Source organism: Felis catus, chromosome B1, assembly GCF_018350175.1.
Source record: "Felis catus isolate Fca126 chromosome B1, F.catus_Fca126_mat1.0, whole genome shotgun sequence".
NCBI lineage: Eukaryota > Metazoa > Chordata > Mammalia > Carnivora > Felidae > Felis > Felis catus.
Window position 1 is genome coordinate 137,398,068 of NC_058371.1, and position 15,895 is coordinate 137,413,962.

Below are 15,895 nucleotides of genomic sequence, written 5' to 3' on the forward strand. Positions count from 1 at the left end.
AAGAGCCCCACAAGCCGTCCTGATTGGCTGTAGCTATGCAGGTCTTCCTTCCTCGACTCCCTCCGAGAGCTCCCTCCCGCTCCCTCTCCGCGCGCCCTCCCCCAACTCCGCGCCCCCTCCCGCCCCCTGCGCTCGCCTCCTCTTCCTCGCAGCGGAGTTTGGCCCCAGCAGCCGCCGCGGTGATTCGCCAGCAACAGATGCCGGGCGCCCAGATTGGCATCCTTAGTCCCCGCTGAGCGCCCGAAGAAGAGGGCAGGAACCAGAGAAGGGCCGGGAAGGCGGGGACGGGAGTGCAGAGACCACCCCTCCCCAACCCCAAAAGGCAGAAGCCCCCGCCCCCACCGGAGAGCTCCGCGCCGGCCAAGCGCCTGCCTGCTGCCGCTGCCGCTGCCGCTGCCGCTGCCGCTGCCTCGGGCGCCCACCTCTCCCCAGCCATGCCCGGCCCGGCCGCCGACGGGAGGCAGGTCCCCTTCCGCAACGCCAAGGAGGAGATCCGTGCGAGGATCGAAGTCTCGGGAGGCGGCGGCGACCCGCAGAGACTGGGCGGGCGCGGGCAGCGGCAGATCGTCGTCTGGAGAAACGTCGTCCTGATGAGCCTGCTCCACTTGGGGGCCGTGTACTCCCTGGCCCTTATCCCCAAAGCCAAGCTGCTCACCCTGCTCTGGGGTAAGTCCCGCCGGCGCCCCCTGTGCCCCGGGCGCCGTGGCGAGGCCACGGCGGGGGGCGCGCGGAGTCGCCGGCCGCCGCTCCGCTGCCGGTGGTGCGGGGAGCCCTGTCCGCACTCCGCTCGCTTCCCCCACGCGCCCGGCCCCTTTGCCCTGCAGTGGTCGGCCCTTGGGACGGGCTGCTATCTCAGTCCAGGTCTTTGCAACTTCTCCCTTCTCCGCTGTCTGGCTAAGTGGGCGCATTTGCCGACTCTTGGTTGGAGAGCGGGAGGCACCCGGAGTCCGGTCGGTCCACCGCTGGGTGCAGAGGCGCGCCGAGGGACGTGCTGGGCGCCGGCTGGCCGGGGTTTCCGGGGAGGGAGGACGGGCGGGATTGTTGTGTCGTCCATGCTGGTCCCTGGGGTCCTCCTATCTGCCGCCTTTCAGGTTCTCAGTGTCCTCCGCGGGCCGCGGACCTTGAGGCCGAGTTAAGGACAAGAAAGGGAGTGGAGGAAGGTGGAGGGAGAGACCCGGCAGAGGAACGGTCTTGATTCTCTCGCGTGAGATGGATGAAACCAGTTTCCCTCCTGTCCCCGCAAGGCTCCTGCCTCTGCCCCCTCCGTGATCTGCTATGTCCAGTTGCACTTACACGGTCCCAGAAGTTTCTTGGCGAGCAAACCGAGACCTTGGCGAGATCGCTCTGTCGCCAGCACAGAGCTCTAACTGTGGCTGGGGAGAGCCTCCTCCAGGCCCTGTCTTATTCTGGCAGGTGCGGGACTGTCGCCGCATCTGTGACTCTCCCACCGCCGTTCTTCCTAGCCAACCCCCCCCCCCCCGTCCTTGTTGGCAGGGGAGGGAGCCCAAGAGTGGACCAGGGCACCCACCCACTCCTTGATCTCCTGGGCCCCTGAAACTCAGTGCCTGCCTTACACGACCCAAGTTGCTGGCCTCCGAACCACCTCGCAGACCGCCCCCCCCCCCCCACCCCGGCCCCAGTAATGGGTTTTGACTTCAATCACCTCAGAGGCAATAGCCAGGACAGAAGGTGCAGGCATTGATATCCCAGGCTGAGAACTTGATGAAGTTATCCAAGAAGCCCTTTCAGCTCCCATTTCGGGCATCTCCAAGGATCAGGGGCAGGAGAAGCACACCCTGCTTTTATTTCCAGAGGGGAAAAAGAAGGAAGAAAATAAGAAGACTTCTTTCTGCAAAGCTTATTTGGTACAGTGCCAGCTTCAGATGCCGAGGTGGATAAAGGGCCACTCTGGTTGCAAGCCTTCCCTTGAAACCCTATAGCCCCTGTTGGAAGCAAACGCATCTAGAATGGTGTAACTCTTAGGGGGTGTGACTGAGAGAGGGGTGGTGAGAGGGGGGTCTTTGGGAATCCATGGAGCCTTTTCTCCCCCCTTTAAGTAAGCTCCACACCCAATGCACGCCCTCAAACTCACTACCAGGGGTCAAGAGCCACTTACTCCACCAACTGAGCCAGCCAGATGCTCCATGAAGCCTTTTGAAGTTCCGCAAAAGCCCTTGGCAACCCCCTGCTCATGCCTTCCCCAGTCAGTGCACTTCCTCAGTTCCTTCCTTCCTTCCTTCTCCTTTCTTTCTTTCTTTCTTTCTTTCTTTCTTTCTTTCTTTCTTTCTTTCTTTCTTTCTTTCTTTCTTTCTTTCTTTCTTTTTTCTTTCTCCTTCTTTCTCTTTCTTCTTTCTTTCTTTCTTTCTTTCTCTTTCTTCTTTCTCTTTCTTCTTTCTTTCTCTTTCTTCTTTCTTTCTTTCTTTCTTTCTTTCTTTCTTTCTTTCTTTCTTTCTTTCTTTCTTTCAAGAGAGAGTGAGCAAGCAGGGGAAGGGCAGAAGAGAGAGGGAGAGAGGGAATCACAAGCAGGCGCCATGCTCAGCTGGACCGGGGGTTAGATCTCAACCCGGTGAGATCATGACCTGAGCTGATATAAGAATTGGATGTTTAACCAACTGAGCCACCCAGGTACCCTGCACCTCCTCAATTCTGTGTCCTTTCCACCATCGTCTTTGTGATCATGTATTGGTTTAATTCTCTATCCTCCTTCATCCCTTATCTCCAAGTGACTAGATTGTAAGATGCTCAGCCATTGCTTCGTGAACATACCCCCCACACTGCCATTTAAAGCCCTTACAGCCCCAGAGCCTCTGTGGAGCTCCTCTCTCCCTTTCCAGGGGTTCAGATTGTGCCATTGGACTTCAGAGTCCACCTGCCTCCAGGGGATTAAAGCTTAGTCTTAATAGCTGCAGTGTCAGAGAGAGCTCAGAGAGAAGTGAGCACTTAAAACATTTCCTTACATACCCGGAGCTCCGGAGGACCCACAGGCTCCACCCCCTACAGCCCCCAAGGCCTGCTGACCCTGGCACCCCACCAGGAGCCACAAGGACATGGCCTCCTCTCCAGGCTTGCCAAGTCACTTCTGCCTTTTCTAGGCTCTTCTCTGTAGTGAAGACAGAATCTGTGTTTCTGAACGACCTTGGCCGGAAGATGCCTCCCTCAGCCCCAGACTCCTTCAGCTTCCCCAGAAAAGCCAACACAACACACTGCAGGAATCTGGTTTCCCTCTGTGGATGATGTTGCCAACCCCACTCTTGTACCTTCCTGCATTGTCTTCTGCCTTAGCTACCTTTCATCAGCTCGGTTCTCTGAATCTTGATTCTCTCCCTACCTGTGCTTCATTGCATCACTAGAAAGAGAGAGAGAGACAGAGAGAGAGAGAGAGAGAGAGAAAGAAAGAGAGAGAAAGAGAGGGAGGGAGAAACAGAGAGAGAAAGAGAGAAGGAGGGAGTGAGGGAGAGAGAAGGATGGGGGGGAGAGAGAAAGAAAAGAAAAAAAGAGCATGTAGTGGTGGCTGTTGTGGTTTCACAGTCCAAACTTTTGACTTAGAAACATTCTAAACAAATGAATCTTATCTGATGGACATTTTGTGAGAGAAAGAAGGAGAGACAGAGATGAGCTAAGATTTGTTGTGCTGATCACTATGATAGGGTTATTTTCAGTGAAAGCCCTGGGGTCTTGAGCCACAAATTTCCCCCACTGGATACCCTGTTTCACCCACTTCTGCTACTGGCTCTATCCAGCTTTAGGACTGAGTTCACGCGCTAACGGACTGCTCATCTGCTTCAGGGACCTAAGTTGTCAAGGAAATTGGCTTAGCCCATCCATTGCTTGCCACCCTTCATCCCAGGTGAGGTTGCCCTGGGAACAAGAGGCATTGATGCAGTGCACCCAGCAGGGACTGTGTGTTAGGTGTGCAGCGTGATTTGTGGAGTGGGAGAATGTCCTCCATGAAAGGTCCATCCAGTTATCCTGCCCAGCCTCCTCTGTTGCCTAGCCCCCTACCCTTTTATGACTCTCCTTGGGACCAGAGTGAGTTGTTTCCCTTCTTCTCCTTGCAGTTTCCTAAGTGGGCAGCCTACCAGGACAGAATGCTCTTGGTGCCACAGGTCCTGAGGGATGAGTTAACAAGTTGATTCAAGGACAGAACACAAACTCCAACTGAGTTGGAGAAAAATCTTCACCTGCAGGCCTGAGCTCACAAAAGTGCCTGCTTTGAGAGTTTTTGGCCAAAGGCGCAGTTAGTCCATGCCCTGAGTCTCAACATGAGTGGGACAGAAGAGTGAGTGGCAGGAGTCATGGTATTAAGAGTCCTGGGCTCCTTTCCAGAAGGCTTTGGCTTAGCCTGTCTCCGGGCATTCTGCTGTTGGTTTCCAGAAATGTCAGGGAGTTTTCTGGTTTCTCTCTAAGTGTCACTGAGTCCCCTAAGTGTGTTTCATGGTGACATCATAGCTTTTGTGTCCTCTTGGGACAACTTCAGTGGAAGTATGAGGCATGCGAGCAGTAATTAGCCCTGCTTTGTATTAACCCTGCTTCCTTCCTCCATCCAGTCCTGGGGCAAACCATTGAGGCTATTCCGGATTCCCTAGCCTTGCTGGAGCTTCTGGACTCTCTGAAGTGGGGTTTAGCCTATGGGGAGGAAGCTAGCCTATGGGGGGGGGGGGAAGCTGGGAGGGGGCAGGGATTAACAAAGCACTCCGGGGCGAGGGGAGCATTGGGAGAGGCTGGGGTTTGGAGACTGCTGGTCCACTAATCAAATTCTGTGCAATTCCGAGAGTTGCCCAAAGATGAGCTGTCTTCTGTCAGGCATTGAGTAAACTCACTCCACGACTTGGGATCCTCTTGATGTCTTTGTTGGGTTGTGCTTCTTTTTCTATCAAGTCCCTACAGTTGTCACAGAGCCCCAAGAAGGTGTGACTTCAGACTGCTGGCTTGCCTCCGTATTTTCTAGGGGGAGTGTGTCTCAGGAGAGAGACATATCTGAGCAAGAATCCTTGCTTTCCTACTTACCAGCTACATGACCTTGGACAAATTAACATCTCTAAACTCCAGTTTTCGCACCTGTAAAATGGGTGTATTAATACCTCTTGCTCTAAATTTGAGAGGCGTGTAAATCATAGCATGGTACCTTGCTCTTGGTTGGTGTTCAATAATTATTAGCTGCCATTATTATTGGTCCTGATATTGGCTCTTTTTCTTTAATAGAAGGGAAAAAGGTCCTCCTACAGCACAATGAATTCTGCAATGCTGGCACAGAACTTGGCTTTGTTGCCTCTCTTGTATGGAAAAGAGTGCTTTGGCTTTGGAAACAAAGGTTCTTTCTCAAAATTCCCAAAGAGAAATGAACACATCCCTTCTAGTCTTTCCTCCCTCCCCCATTCCCTTCTCTTTGATTCTGTCTTCCTCCTATTTTCCTCCAAAAGGTCACTATTCTGTAGATAAGAATCTTTTTGTTTAGCTGACAACTCACCTGGTCTTTGGCGTTTTCTTTAGGGTTTTTTGAGCACAGCCCAATCATTTCTAAATCTCTAACAAGTCTCAGTTTTGACTTGTGTTTTTTTTTTTTTTTCCCTCCCATCCCGGTCTTCTTGAGTCATGTTAAAAAAAAAAACAACAAAAACTTTAATGCTCAATTAAACTGCTAAAAAAACGAAAAATGAAAAAGAGTCTTCCTTTTTTTAAATCTGTAATTCCGGGCCCCTTGTTGCAACTGTTGCATTTTTCATAAAGGGGCAAGCTCTAAGAGCCTTACCCAAGGCTGGCGTGCAGCAAAACAGGAGAGAAGAGAGTCTGCTTTTGCTGGCTTAATAGTCCCGCCAAGTATAAATATAGGTTTGAGGTTAACATTATTAACTCAGTTTTTTCTAAAGCTGGTCAAGGTCCCTGCAGACTGTACTGTGATCTGGAAATGAGAAAGAGTGCTACAGAGTAGAAACCAGGGCTGGAATGAATGTGCTGCCCCTAGTTCAGCCTCATACATGTCCCCTTCCAGTTTGTGAGCCTCGGCTTCCTTGTCTGTGAAAGGGGGGCGGTGATACTGAGCTGAAAGTTGTTTTCAGAACTGGGGCACGTAGGAAAGTGCCTGCCAGCGAGTAGACACTCAGTGCTGCCTGCTGTTGTTACCTCCCACGATGGGGGCCTGTGTCATGAAATCTGCATTGGCTTCATCGTCTGTCTGGGACTTGGAGCCCTTGGGGCTCAAATGTAAAAAGCACATCCTTTCTTTATTTATTTTAAATTTGTTTTAATGTTTATTTTTGAGAGAGAGAGAGAGAGAGAGAGAGAGCGTGCGCACAAGGAGGGGAGGAGCAGAGAGAGAGGGAGACATAGATTCCAAAGCAGGCTCCAGGCTCCGAGCTGTCAGCACAGAGTCTGACGCGGGGCTCAAACCCATGAACCGCGAGATCATGACCTGAGCCGAAGTGGGACGCTTAACCCACTGAGCCACCCAAGCGCTCCAAGGCACAGCCTTTAAATCCAAATGTTCCATCATGACCTTGCTGTAACATTTTTGTTCTTGCCTTGTCTAGTTTTGTGTATGATATAAAATTATAATAATTGCCTGGAAAAGCCATTGATCGATTTACAAAAGGATGACATAGCCATGGTTAGGATTTTGCAAAACACAGTGATGTCTTTGGGTGACATTATTCTCCATGAGTGTGTATTTTGACATTCTTTAGTTTCTGGCATGCAGTCTACCTGTCCCTGCTGTCTCATGTATGGTTTCTTAGCCCTGAGGTTAAGAGTATGGGCTTTGGAGTGAGGGTCTGGGATCAAAACCCAGCCCCCAGGGGCACCTGGATGGCTCAGTTGGTTGAGTGTCTGACTTCTAGTTTGTGCTCAGCTCACGATCTCACAGTTTGTGGGTTCAAGCCCTGCATTGTGCTCTGCGCTGACAGTGCAGAGCCTGCTTGGGATTCTCTCTTTCCCTCTCTCTCTCTGCTCCTCCCAGCCCTAAACATAAATAAATAAACTTAAAGAAAAAAGCCTCCCAAGTTCAGCCTTGGGCAGATGACTACCTTCCCGAACCTTAGTGTCCCCAGGTGTGCAGTGAGGTTAATTACCAGGACAACAGTACTGCAGCTGGAGAGAAATGAAACAATGCAGTAAAGAACTTGGCCTGACCTGTGATGAGCACAGGGTGATGTGTGAAAGTGTTGAATCAGGGGTGCCTGTCATGATCTCACAGTTTGTGGGTTTGAGCCCCACATCGGGCTAGCTGATAGCTTGGAGCCTAGAGCCTGCTTTGGATCCTCTGTCCCCTTCTCTCTCTGCCCCTCCCTCCCTCCCTCTCTCTCTCAAAAATAAATAAACATTAAAAATTTTTAAAAAAGAAAGTCTTGAATCACTATATTCTATACCTGAAACTAATATAACGTTGTATATTAACTACTGGAGTTAAAAAAACAAAAAGAAAAAGAAAAAGAAAAAAAGAACTTGGCCTGCAAGCAGCACAGAGGAGATGTTATCCCTGTGCCTGGGCCCACATTCCCTTACTGCTTCCCTTATCTCCTTCCCTCTGTTTAGTTCATCCTTTGGAGGCTAGGCCTTGTTCCAGCACCCTCATTGTCAGAAAGCCTTGGGCATGGGGTCAAGGCTGTTGCCTCTGATTTTATTTCGTCAGGCAATGGGGTGGTGGCCCCACAACAGGTACCGGCTGTTTCCCCCCAGAAATGCCCATCCTTCGTTCATTATGTGTGCCAGTGGCCACGAGAGAGGTCCTCACAGTTGTACATGCAGTCACATACTCATCCATCCACGAATTCATTCATTTTTTTCCATTCCAGTGATTGTCAAAACAGGCTGCACGTCAGAATCACTTGGGGATCCTTTGCAATTTTTGGAAGCTTCAGCCCTCACCCAGAATTGGAATCTCTAGGAGTGATGCCCTGGCTTCTTCCTCTCCTCCCCTCCCCTCCCCCCCTCCCTTCCCCTCCCCCCTCCCCTCCCCTCCCCTCTCTTCCCCTCCCCTCCCCTACCCTCTCTTCCCCTCCCCTCCCCCCTCCCCTCCCCTCCCCTCCCCCCTCCCCTCCCCCCTCCCCTCCCCTCTCCTCCCCTTCCCATCCCTTCTCTTCTCTTCTTTTCCATTTGGATATTTCTGATGCACAGCCGGGCTGAGAACCATTATTTTATTCCCTTGTTGGATAATGTTTATGACTCACCCTGCCAGGCGTTGGCTTTATCCCTGACTTCATGGCACTTAGAGACCAACTGGAGAGACAGACAGGTGCACCGTATGCCAAGGCAGCATTAGTTACAGAGTGCTGGCCTGGAGAAGCTGGGGAGGCTCCCCACAGGAAGAGATGGCTGCACTGAGCCTGGCTGGAGGCCCGAGGCTGGGGCTGGCTGGTGGAGGGGTTTGGGTGAGATGGCATTGGGGGGGGAGGTGAGGAGAGACAGAGAAGGCCGGTTCAAGGACCTGATGGTCCAGTGAGGCTGGAGGTGGTCAGGGGCCAGATGCAGGGCAAGGAAGATTCCTGGGGACTAGCAGGATGGGGCATGTGGAGAGGCTGCCCTCAACTTCTCCCTGACTTTCGCCTTCTCCTCTCAGCCCATCACACGCACCAACAATTCCTGCTATGATTGAATGGTCTGGAGTGAAATTTTTAGGCCAGACACTTGCCGGTGGGATAAGTGAGTCTGAAGTTTTCCAGGAAAGACCCTGGGGCAGCCACCTAGAGCAGGTGGGCAGTGGAGCACGGCTGGCCCTCAGGCTGTCCAGAGCTGAGGGGAGGCAAGGAATAACATCTCGGCTGGGCATCTGATTTCAGACTCAAAGGTACTGTTCCGAGACTCGTTTACGAAAACGCCTGAGTACAAGAGTACAGGCAAACCAGACCCAGCGTGCCGTCCTCCACTCCCCTCCCTGTTCTCTACTCTTCCTTGTTTCTGGAAGGTGCATATGTATGGGGATGGGGGACGGTGTCCTTGCCTCACTTTCTCCCTTGAAGGCGAGTTTAAACAGCTGGTTCTCACTAGCCCTCATTTCAGGTTAGTCCTCTTTCCGACATCCTGCTCCCCATTTCGCAGCTTACTAGGATAGGTTAGAGGGCTCTGTGGGCCAGCAGCAGGGTCACCAGGGGCTTGTTAGAAATAAAGTCTTTGGGGCGCCTGGTGGCTCAGTCGGTTAAGCATCTGACTTCGTCTCAGGTCATGATCTCATGGTTTGTGAATCTGAGCCCCGTGTCGGGTGAGCCTTGCTTCTCCCCACCACCCCCTGCCCTTCGTGGGATTCTCCGTCTCTCTGTCCCTCACTCACTTATATCCTCACTCTCAAAAAAAGAAAGAAAGACAGCTGTTCAGACCCCATTCTGGACCTACTGAGTCAGGACCTGCTTCTTTTTCTTTTTAATTTTTTTTTAATGCTTATTTATTTTTGAGAGAGAGAGAGAGAACACAAGTGGGGAGGGGCAGAGAGAGAAGGAGACACAGAATCGGAAGCAAGCTCCAGGCTCTCGGCTGTCAGCACAGAGCCTGACACAGGGCTCGAACCCATGAACCGTGAGATCATGACCTGAGCTAAAGTCGGACTGACTGAGCCACTCAGGTGCCCCAAGACCTGCCTCTTAATAAGATGTTCAGGTGATTCATCTCCACGCTACAGTTAGAGAAGTGCGCCCTTAAGTGCAGCCACAGGCTGAATGTCCAGAGGAGCCGGATGGACGTGAGTGGGATTTGCCAGCTCTTCCTTCTTCCTCTTAATGGCCTCCTCCCTTCACCCTCTCCTCCTCCCCTTCTGCCTCCTTGTAGCTTATTTTAGAACATGTCAGGATCCTGCTTCTCTTGCCAACAAAAGGCTGTTGCTAAAATCTTTCAGCCGGCAGAAGCAATGTTTAATTCATGGGCTAGAAAATTAATTTTATTTTCATGAATAGAACTGGGGAAAAATAACAGGAAGGCTCTGTGCACAGCCCTTGGGGATTCAGCTTGTCTATTTAACAGATGAACTGGTAAAGGTGAAGAGGCCTCAGGGGAGGGCTGTCTTCCACAAAATTATGAAGTAAATCGGATCAGTTAGGATGCTTTTGGCCACAGCACAAAACTCAACTTTAAGTGGCTTAAATGATAAGGAAAATTTCTAATTTCAACTGATAATAAATCCTGAGGTAGGGTACTTCTGAGGTAGGGCACTCCTGTCATCAAAGGGCAGGTTTTATTTCTGCCATGGTGGCCATGTCAAATTTAGTTTTCCTCGTGGTTACAAAATGGCTGCCAGAGTGCCAGGCAGCACATGGAGTTACAATGTCCTACAGAAAAAGAAAGAGGATGTCCCTTCCTGATGTCTCAACAGAGAGATCTTTCCTGGGCACCTCACACCTGATGTCTCCTCCAGTCTCACTTGCAGGATTGTGTCCCAAGTCCCTTGTTAAGCCAGTCATTGGCAGAGGATTACTCAAGGTTGGCCACCAAGCCACATGTGGTAGGGGTAGAAGGAGTGGGGATTAAGAGGCAAGCAAGATCCAGGCCCTGCTCGAAGGAAGAAGATGGCTTGGCTGCTCGGACAGCCAACACCTTTACTCCAGGGACTTCCTTCACCCTCTGTCTTGACTTTCCCTCTTTGGTGTCACCTCCATTCCCTGGAAAGGCTCTTGTTTCATATGGTAGCCTTTTCTCTCTCCTCTGTTTCCCACCCCCTGAACTTTTCTCAAATCCTGCTGTCATTATGATTTGTAAAAGTCTGCCTTTTCCGTGAGGCTTTGACCTCTTCCATGACACCCCTGCCTCCCCAGGACCAGGCACACAGCCTCTGCTCACATATCAGTGTTGGGTGAATGGATGAAGGAATAAATGAAGGAGTTTAAGCACTGTGTGGCCTTTCCTTCTAACAGGAGATAAAGTTTTATCCTTTAAGTTTAAAAATGTCTTTTTCCCCAGGGGCGCCTGGGTGGCTCAGTCGGTTAAGTGTCCGGCTCTTGATTTCGGTCCAGGTCTTGATCTCATGGTTCGCGGTTCGAGCCCTGCATTTGGCTCTGCGCTGACAGTGCAGAGCCTGCTTGGGATTTTCTCTCTCCCCCTCTCTCTGCCCCTCCCTGCTTCTGCTCTCTTTCTCTCAAAATAAATAAAAAAAAAAAATACATGTTTTTTCCTCTTGGCGCCTGGGTGGCTCAATCAGTTGAGCATCGGACTCTTGATTTCGGCTCAGGTCATGATCTCACAGTTTGTGAGTTTGAACCCTGCCTCAGGCTCTGCGCTGACAGCGTGAAGCCTGCTTGGGATTCTCTCCCCACCCCCTCCCTCTCTGCCCCTCCCCCGCTTGTGTGCTCACACGCGCATGTGCACATGTGTTCTCTAAATAAACAAACTTTAAAAAAAATGCTTTTTCCCTTGTTAGAGAACTTTCCATGTGATTTGGGGGTAAGGATTGTGAAGCAAGAAGCCTCTCTCAATGCCCCAGAGGTCAGCCTGTCCCCCTGTACGTGTGTCTGTGCAGTGAGTCACCCAGACCTCACTAGGAACTCGCAGAGCTCTCTGTTGCTGTGCTGGATTTTTATGGGGGGTGAGGTGGGGCTTGGGAGATTTTCTCTGGGCATGGAATTGTTAAATCCCCCGTGAGAGAACTGAATTAAAAAGAAGATGGAAAATGCGTGATTTAGAATGTTTTTTTGTTTGTTGTTTGTTTTAATTTTAGAGAGAGAGAGAGAGAGAGAGAGAGAGAGAGAGAGATCATGAGCAGGGGAGAGAGAGGGGGAGAGAGAGAGAAAAATCTTAGGTGGGGCCTGATGCAGGGCTTGATCCCAGGACTCTGGGATCTTGACCTGAGCTGAAATTAAGAGTTGGACCCTCAACCAACTGAGCCACCCAGGCGCCCATAGAATGTTTTTTAAGCAAGGTTTTCCATGGTGACATACTTTTCCCTGAAAAGTAGTTTTCTTGGTTGGTTATTTTCTTCATCTTTCAGGTGACACAGAACCTCAGTGATGAAGTCATGTCCAGATTTCTGTTCTCTTGCTTCAGATTTTACTTAAAAGGGCCTTTAAAAGTCCACTTAACCTCACCCAGCAGGTACTTGGTATTTGCACAAACAACCTAGAAAGAACTATCTTACACTTAAGGAGAAATTGCTTACTGTGGGATCAAGGAAACAAAGCCATAGCTTTTGGCTAGAGATTTTGGAAAACCATGTTTTAAAGTGCTCCTGGGGAGAATGTCTAGAGCAGGGATGCAGTGTAGCCATTGTATAAAACCCACCGAACACTGCATGTGACGTGCCTACTTAAGGTAAGTGCTCAATCGATGGTCTGCGGGTGGTTTTTGGATGTCTTAGAAGCTGTGTTAGAGGCTGGCTGGTCATTACTCTCCATACACGTAGGTGACGCTGATGTGGTAATCAAGGTCTTGTGGGATTGTGGACGTTTTCTGAGATTGCCCTTAAAGCGGGGGAAAAATCCAATACCAATGGACTTGGAGATGAAATGGGACAAGAAAAGAGTTTAGAACTCAGGTTTAAATTTATTTTCTTCCTGTCATCCAACACTTGCAATTTGATTGTGTTGATTTTAGCTTGGTTCCCTGAAGAGACAATGGCTTGTAAGTGTGACCTGTGACTGGCACAAACCCTTACTGGGAGGGGCATAACCCCTGTACAGGGGCTGAACACCCTGCCGCAGGCACCCATCCGGGAAAAATAAGTAAATACTACATGAGGTCTGCCATTATGTTCACCTGCTAGGAAAAGACAGCTGTCTTATATTAAGTAAAATATTTGCTACAGGAAAAAAAAAAAAGCGACCTGTGACCCAGATGGGAAGGTCACCTCCTTAGCATTCTCCACCTCATCATCAAAAAGCATTTATCAAGCAAGCGGCTAATTACTTATGGTCTTGAACCAGGCACTGTGTAAACCAAAACAAACCAAAACAAACAAAAACTAAGTTTCTACCCTCATACCTTTTATAATTCAAAGGAACAGCTGTGATTTTTCCCAGTACAGTAACCAACTTAATGTTCTCTCAGCTTGGGTATATAATGGAAAATACTGTTACTTCTTTAAAAGGCCCATGCATGAAACTACAAATAAATTTCTAAAATTTAACTGTTTCATGGAGTAGCTTGTCATTCACTCCTCTAATAAATATGTTCACTCCTCTAATAAATATGTTCATGAGAAGCCTTCGCAGATGGTTACACCATAGCTCATCCCTATTCTCAGCCTATGACTCACTTGAGTGTCCCCGAAAGCATTTGTTTTGCCCTGAAGGCTCTATAAGCAGAAGGAGATGTTTATTAGCAAGTGTGAACAATGCCCACATGTCTCCCCTCTCTATCTCCCACCCCTAAATCCATTGTGTGGGGCTCAGTAGTTCTTGAGAAGTGGGCGAGTCATTTAACATTTTTGAGCTATACTCCAATTACTCCAGTGTCTTGACTCCATTGACTTTCTGGGAAGAGTTAAATCACTACCCTCTGAGTATAGACTGGCTATGAACCCAAATTTAGAATACCCCCATGAAGATTGGAATAAACCACAGTTATTAGAGCTAAAATTCCTTCAGTTGGTATTCAGTTGGTATTCAATAAGCTTATACTATACTGAGTACTGGTGCCTTTTGTGGTACTCCTGGAACTCCCAACAATCCAGGAGCTTAAGGGTCAATGCCTGGCCCAGCTGCAGGGCTGAAAATCCTGCCCGTTCTGATTGGTTGGGCTGGTTGGTGCCATGTGGCCTGCCCAATATTTTCAATATTACCTCTGCATGTGCATCCTCTTGTTATATATCACATGATCTATATAATCTCTCGCTTCTGTCTCACAATTCTATTCTTTTTTTTTAAATTTTTTTAACGTTTTATTTATTTTTGAGACAGAGAGAGACAGAGCATGAACGGGGGAGGGGCAGAGAGAGAGGGAGACACAGAATCAGAAGCAGGCTCCAGGCTCTGAGCCATCAGCCCAGAGCCCGACGCGGGGCTCGAACTCACGGACCGTGAGATCGTGGCCTGAGCTGAAGTCGGCTGCTTAACCGACTGAGCCACCCAGGCGCCCCTCTCACAATTCTATTCTAACTGAATGAGAACTTTAGAAAAATCAGTCTGTCGCTATGGTTTAAATTTATATCCCCCAAACCATGTAAGTAAGGACAGGCGTTCAAGCCCAATGTAAATTCTGGAGTTTTAAGTAACTCACCTTTCCTAATAAAAAACTCCTTTCGGGGGCTCCTGAGTGGCTCAGTCCATTAAGCGTCAGACTTCAGCCCAGGTCATGATCTCACAGTTTGTGAGTTCAGGCCTCATGTCAGGCTCTGTGCTGAGAGCCTGGAGCCTGCTTCAGATTCTGTGTCTCCCTCTTTTTCTGCCCCTCCCCCACTCATATTCTCTCCCTCTCTCTCTCTCTCTCTCTCTCTCTCTCTCAAAAAATAAACAAAAATTAGAAAAAACCCTCCTTTCGTAATGAGGGCAATGTGTGTCTGAAAGGCGATTTTTCTTTTATTTTATAACTGCTTCTTTGTAAGATTTCTCCCCTAAAAAATATTAATTGTACCATCAGAAAAAAATAACATTGCCAAACTCAGATTGTGGAGTCATTTCCTTCCAGTGCTGGGGGTTGGCAGGACGAGACATGCAGGGCGGCACCACAAATCCAGGGGGCACCTCCCAGCTCATGCCTCACTGCCCACAATGTTGGGCTCTCAGGCTAGCCTGCTGGTGCCCCTCAAGCCATACCGGGACAAGGTACAGGGAATTGACTCCTATTCGCTGACACCCCCTACTGGCCTGGGATTTTTTTTTTCCATGTAACTTTTTGCTTTCATATGTGATGTCAGACACACTGAAGAGTTCTAAGAACAGTGCAGGGAACTCTGTATACTCCACCCAGACTCAACAATTTATGTCTTGCCTCTTCTTTATCATTTTCCATATGTGTTTGTGTCCACATATATGTGTGTGTTATTTCTCGGAGCCATTTGAGAAGACTTTGGAGGCATCATGCCCTTTTATCTCTAACTGCCTCAGCACGTATTTCCTACGCATAAGAAATATAACCACAGTACAGCTACCAAAATGAGGAATTTAACCTTAGCATTATCTCACCCACGGTGGATAGACAAATGTCATTGGGTCCTAGTAATGTTCTTTGTAACTTTCTTTTTTCCTTCGGATTAGATTGAAGCGAATTTCAGACACTTGTATGTATAAATATCAGAGTATTGAGTATCAGTTGGGGTAATTCTGACTACATCATCCACATGGAAAACCGAGGGGGCTACTCTTCCCCTACCTACTGCCCCAGCTCTCTGGGGGAAGACAGCTTTGAGAGGCTGTTTTCAAAAGCAGAAAGGGGTAGAAAGTGAGACACAGGCATAGGAGATGGGCCTTTCAGTACTCTCTGTGTGGTCTGCAGACTGTCTGCATTGGAGTCCTGTGAGTTGCTCACTGAATGTGCAGATTTGGGGGCTTTACCAGACCTGCAGAACCAGGACCTCTGGGAGCTGGACCCAGGGGTCTGCATTTAACAGGCACCACAGGTAGCCCTTACACCCTGTGGATTGGAGGCGCTGTCCCAGGGGCAGGTGGCCTGGGGGTGACGCACTTTAACATCGCATCCCCCTGCCTCAGAGTTGTCGTGTGGCCTCCCTATTGTATTGCTTGAAATTCCACTAGCCCAAGATTCCTTAGGGTTGATAAGAGGCAGCATTTTAGGAATGTGAATAGCTTGCAGACAGCTTCCCCTAGGAATCCACACGTTCCTGTGAATTGCTTTCAGAACACGTCTAACATGGGTCAGACCGCCTAGGAGAGCTGGGTTTCTCCACTGGGAGCCTAGAGAGGAAGGAAGGCGGATATAGAGGATATGGTACCTGGAAGGCTTGGTGGGGGTGGAGCAGGCTTGTGTTGTGGGCCGGGGTGAGGACAGGTGCTTGGATCCTGCCTTAGGTGCCTGGGGGAAGAGCTGTTTG

At 49.6% G+C, this 15,895-nt stretch overlaps 1 protein-coding gene across 1 annotated transcript in view; it reads left to right on the plus strand.

Annotated features, from left to right (window-relative positions):
• The first annotated feature begins 123 nt into the window (after positions 1 to 123).
• The window catches only part of SCD5 (stearoyl-CoA desaturase 5), a 154,648-nt gene continuing 138,876 nt past the window's right edge, over positions 124 to 15,895 (plus strand). The window contains exon 1 of the mRNA XM_023252983.2: positions 124 to 666. Coding sequence (XP_023108751.2) covers positions 435 to 666 — 232 coding nt within the window. The 5' untranslated portion in view covers positions 124 to 434. The remainder of the gene's footprint in view (positions 667 to 15,895) is intronic.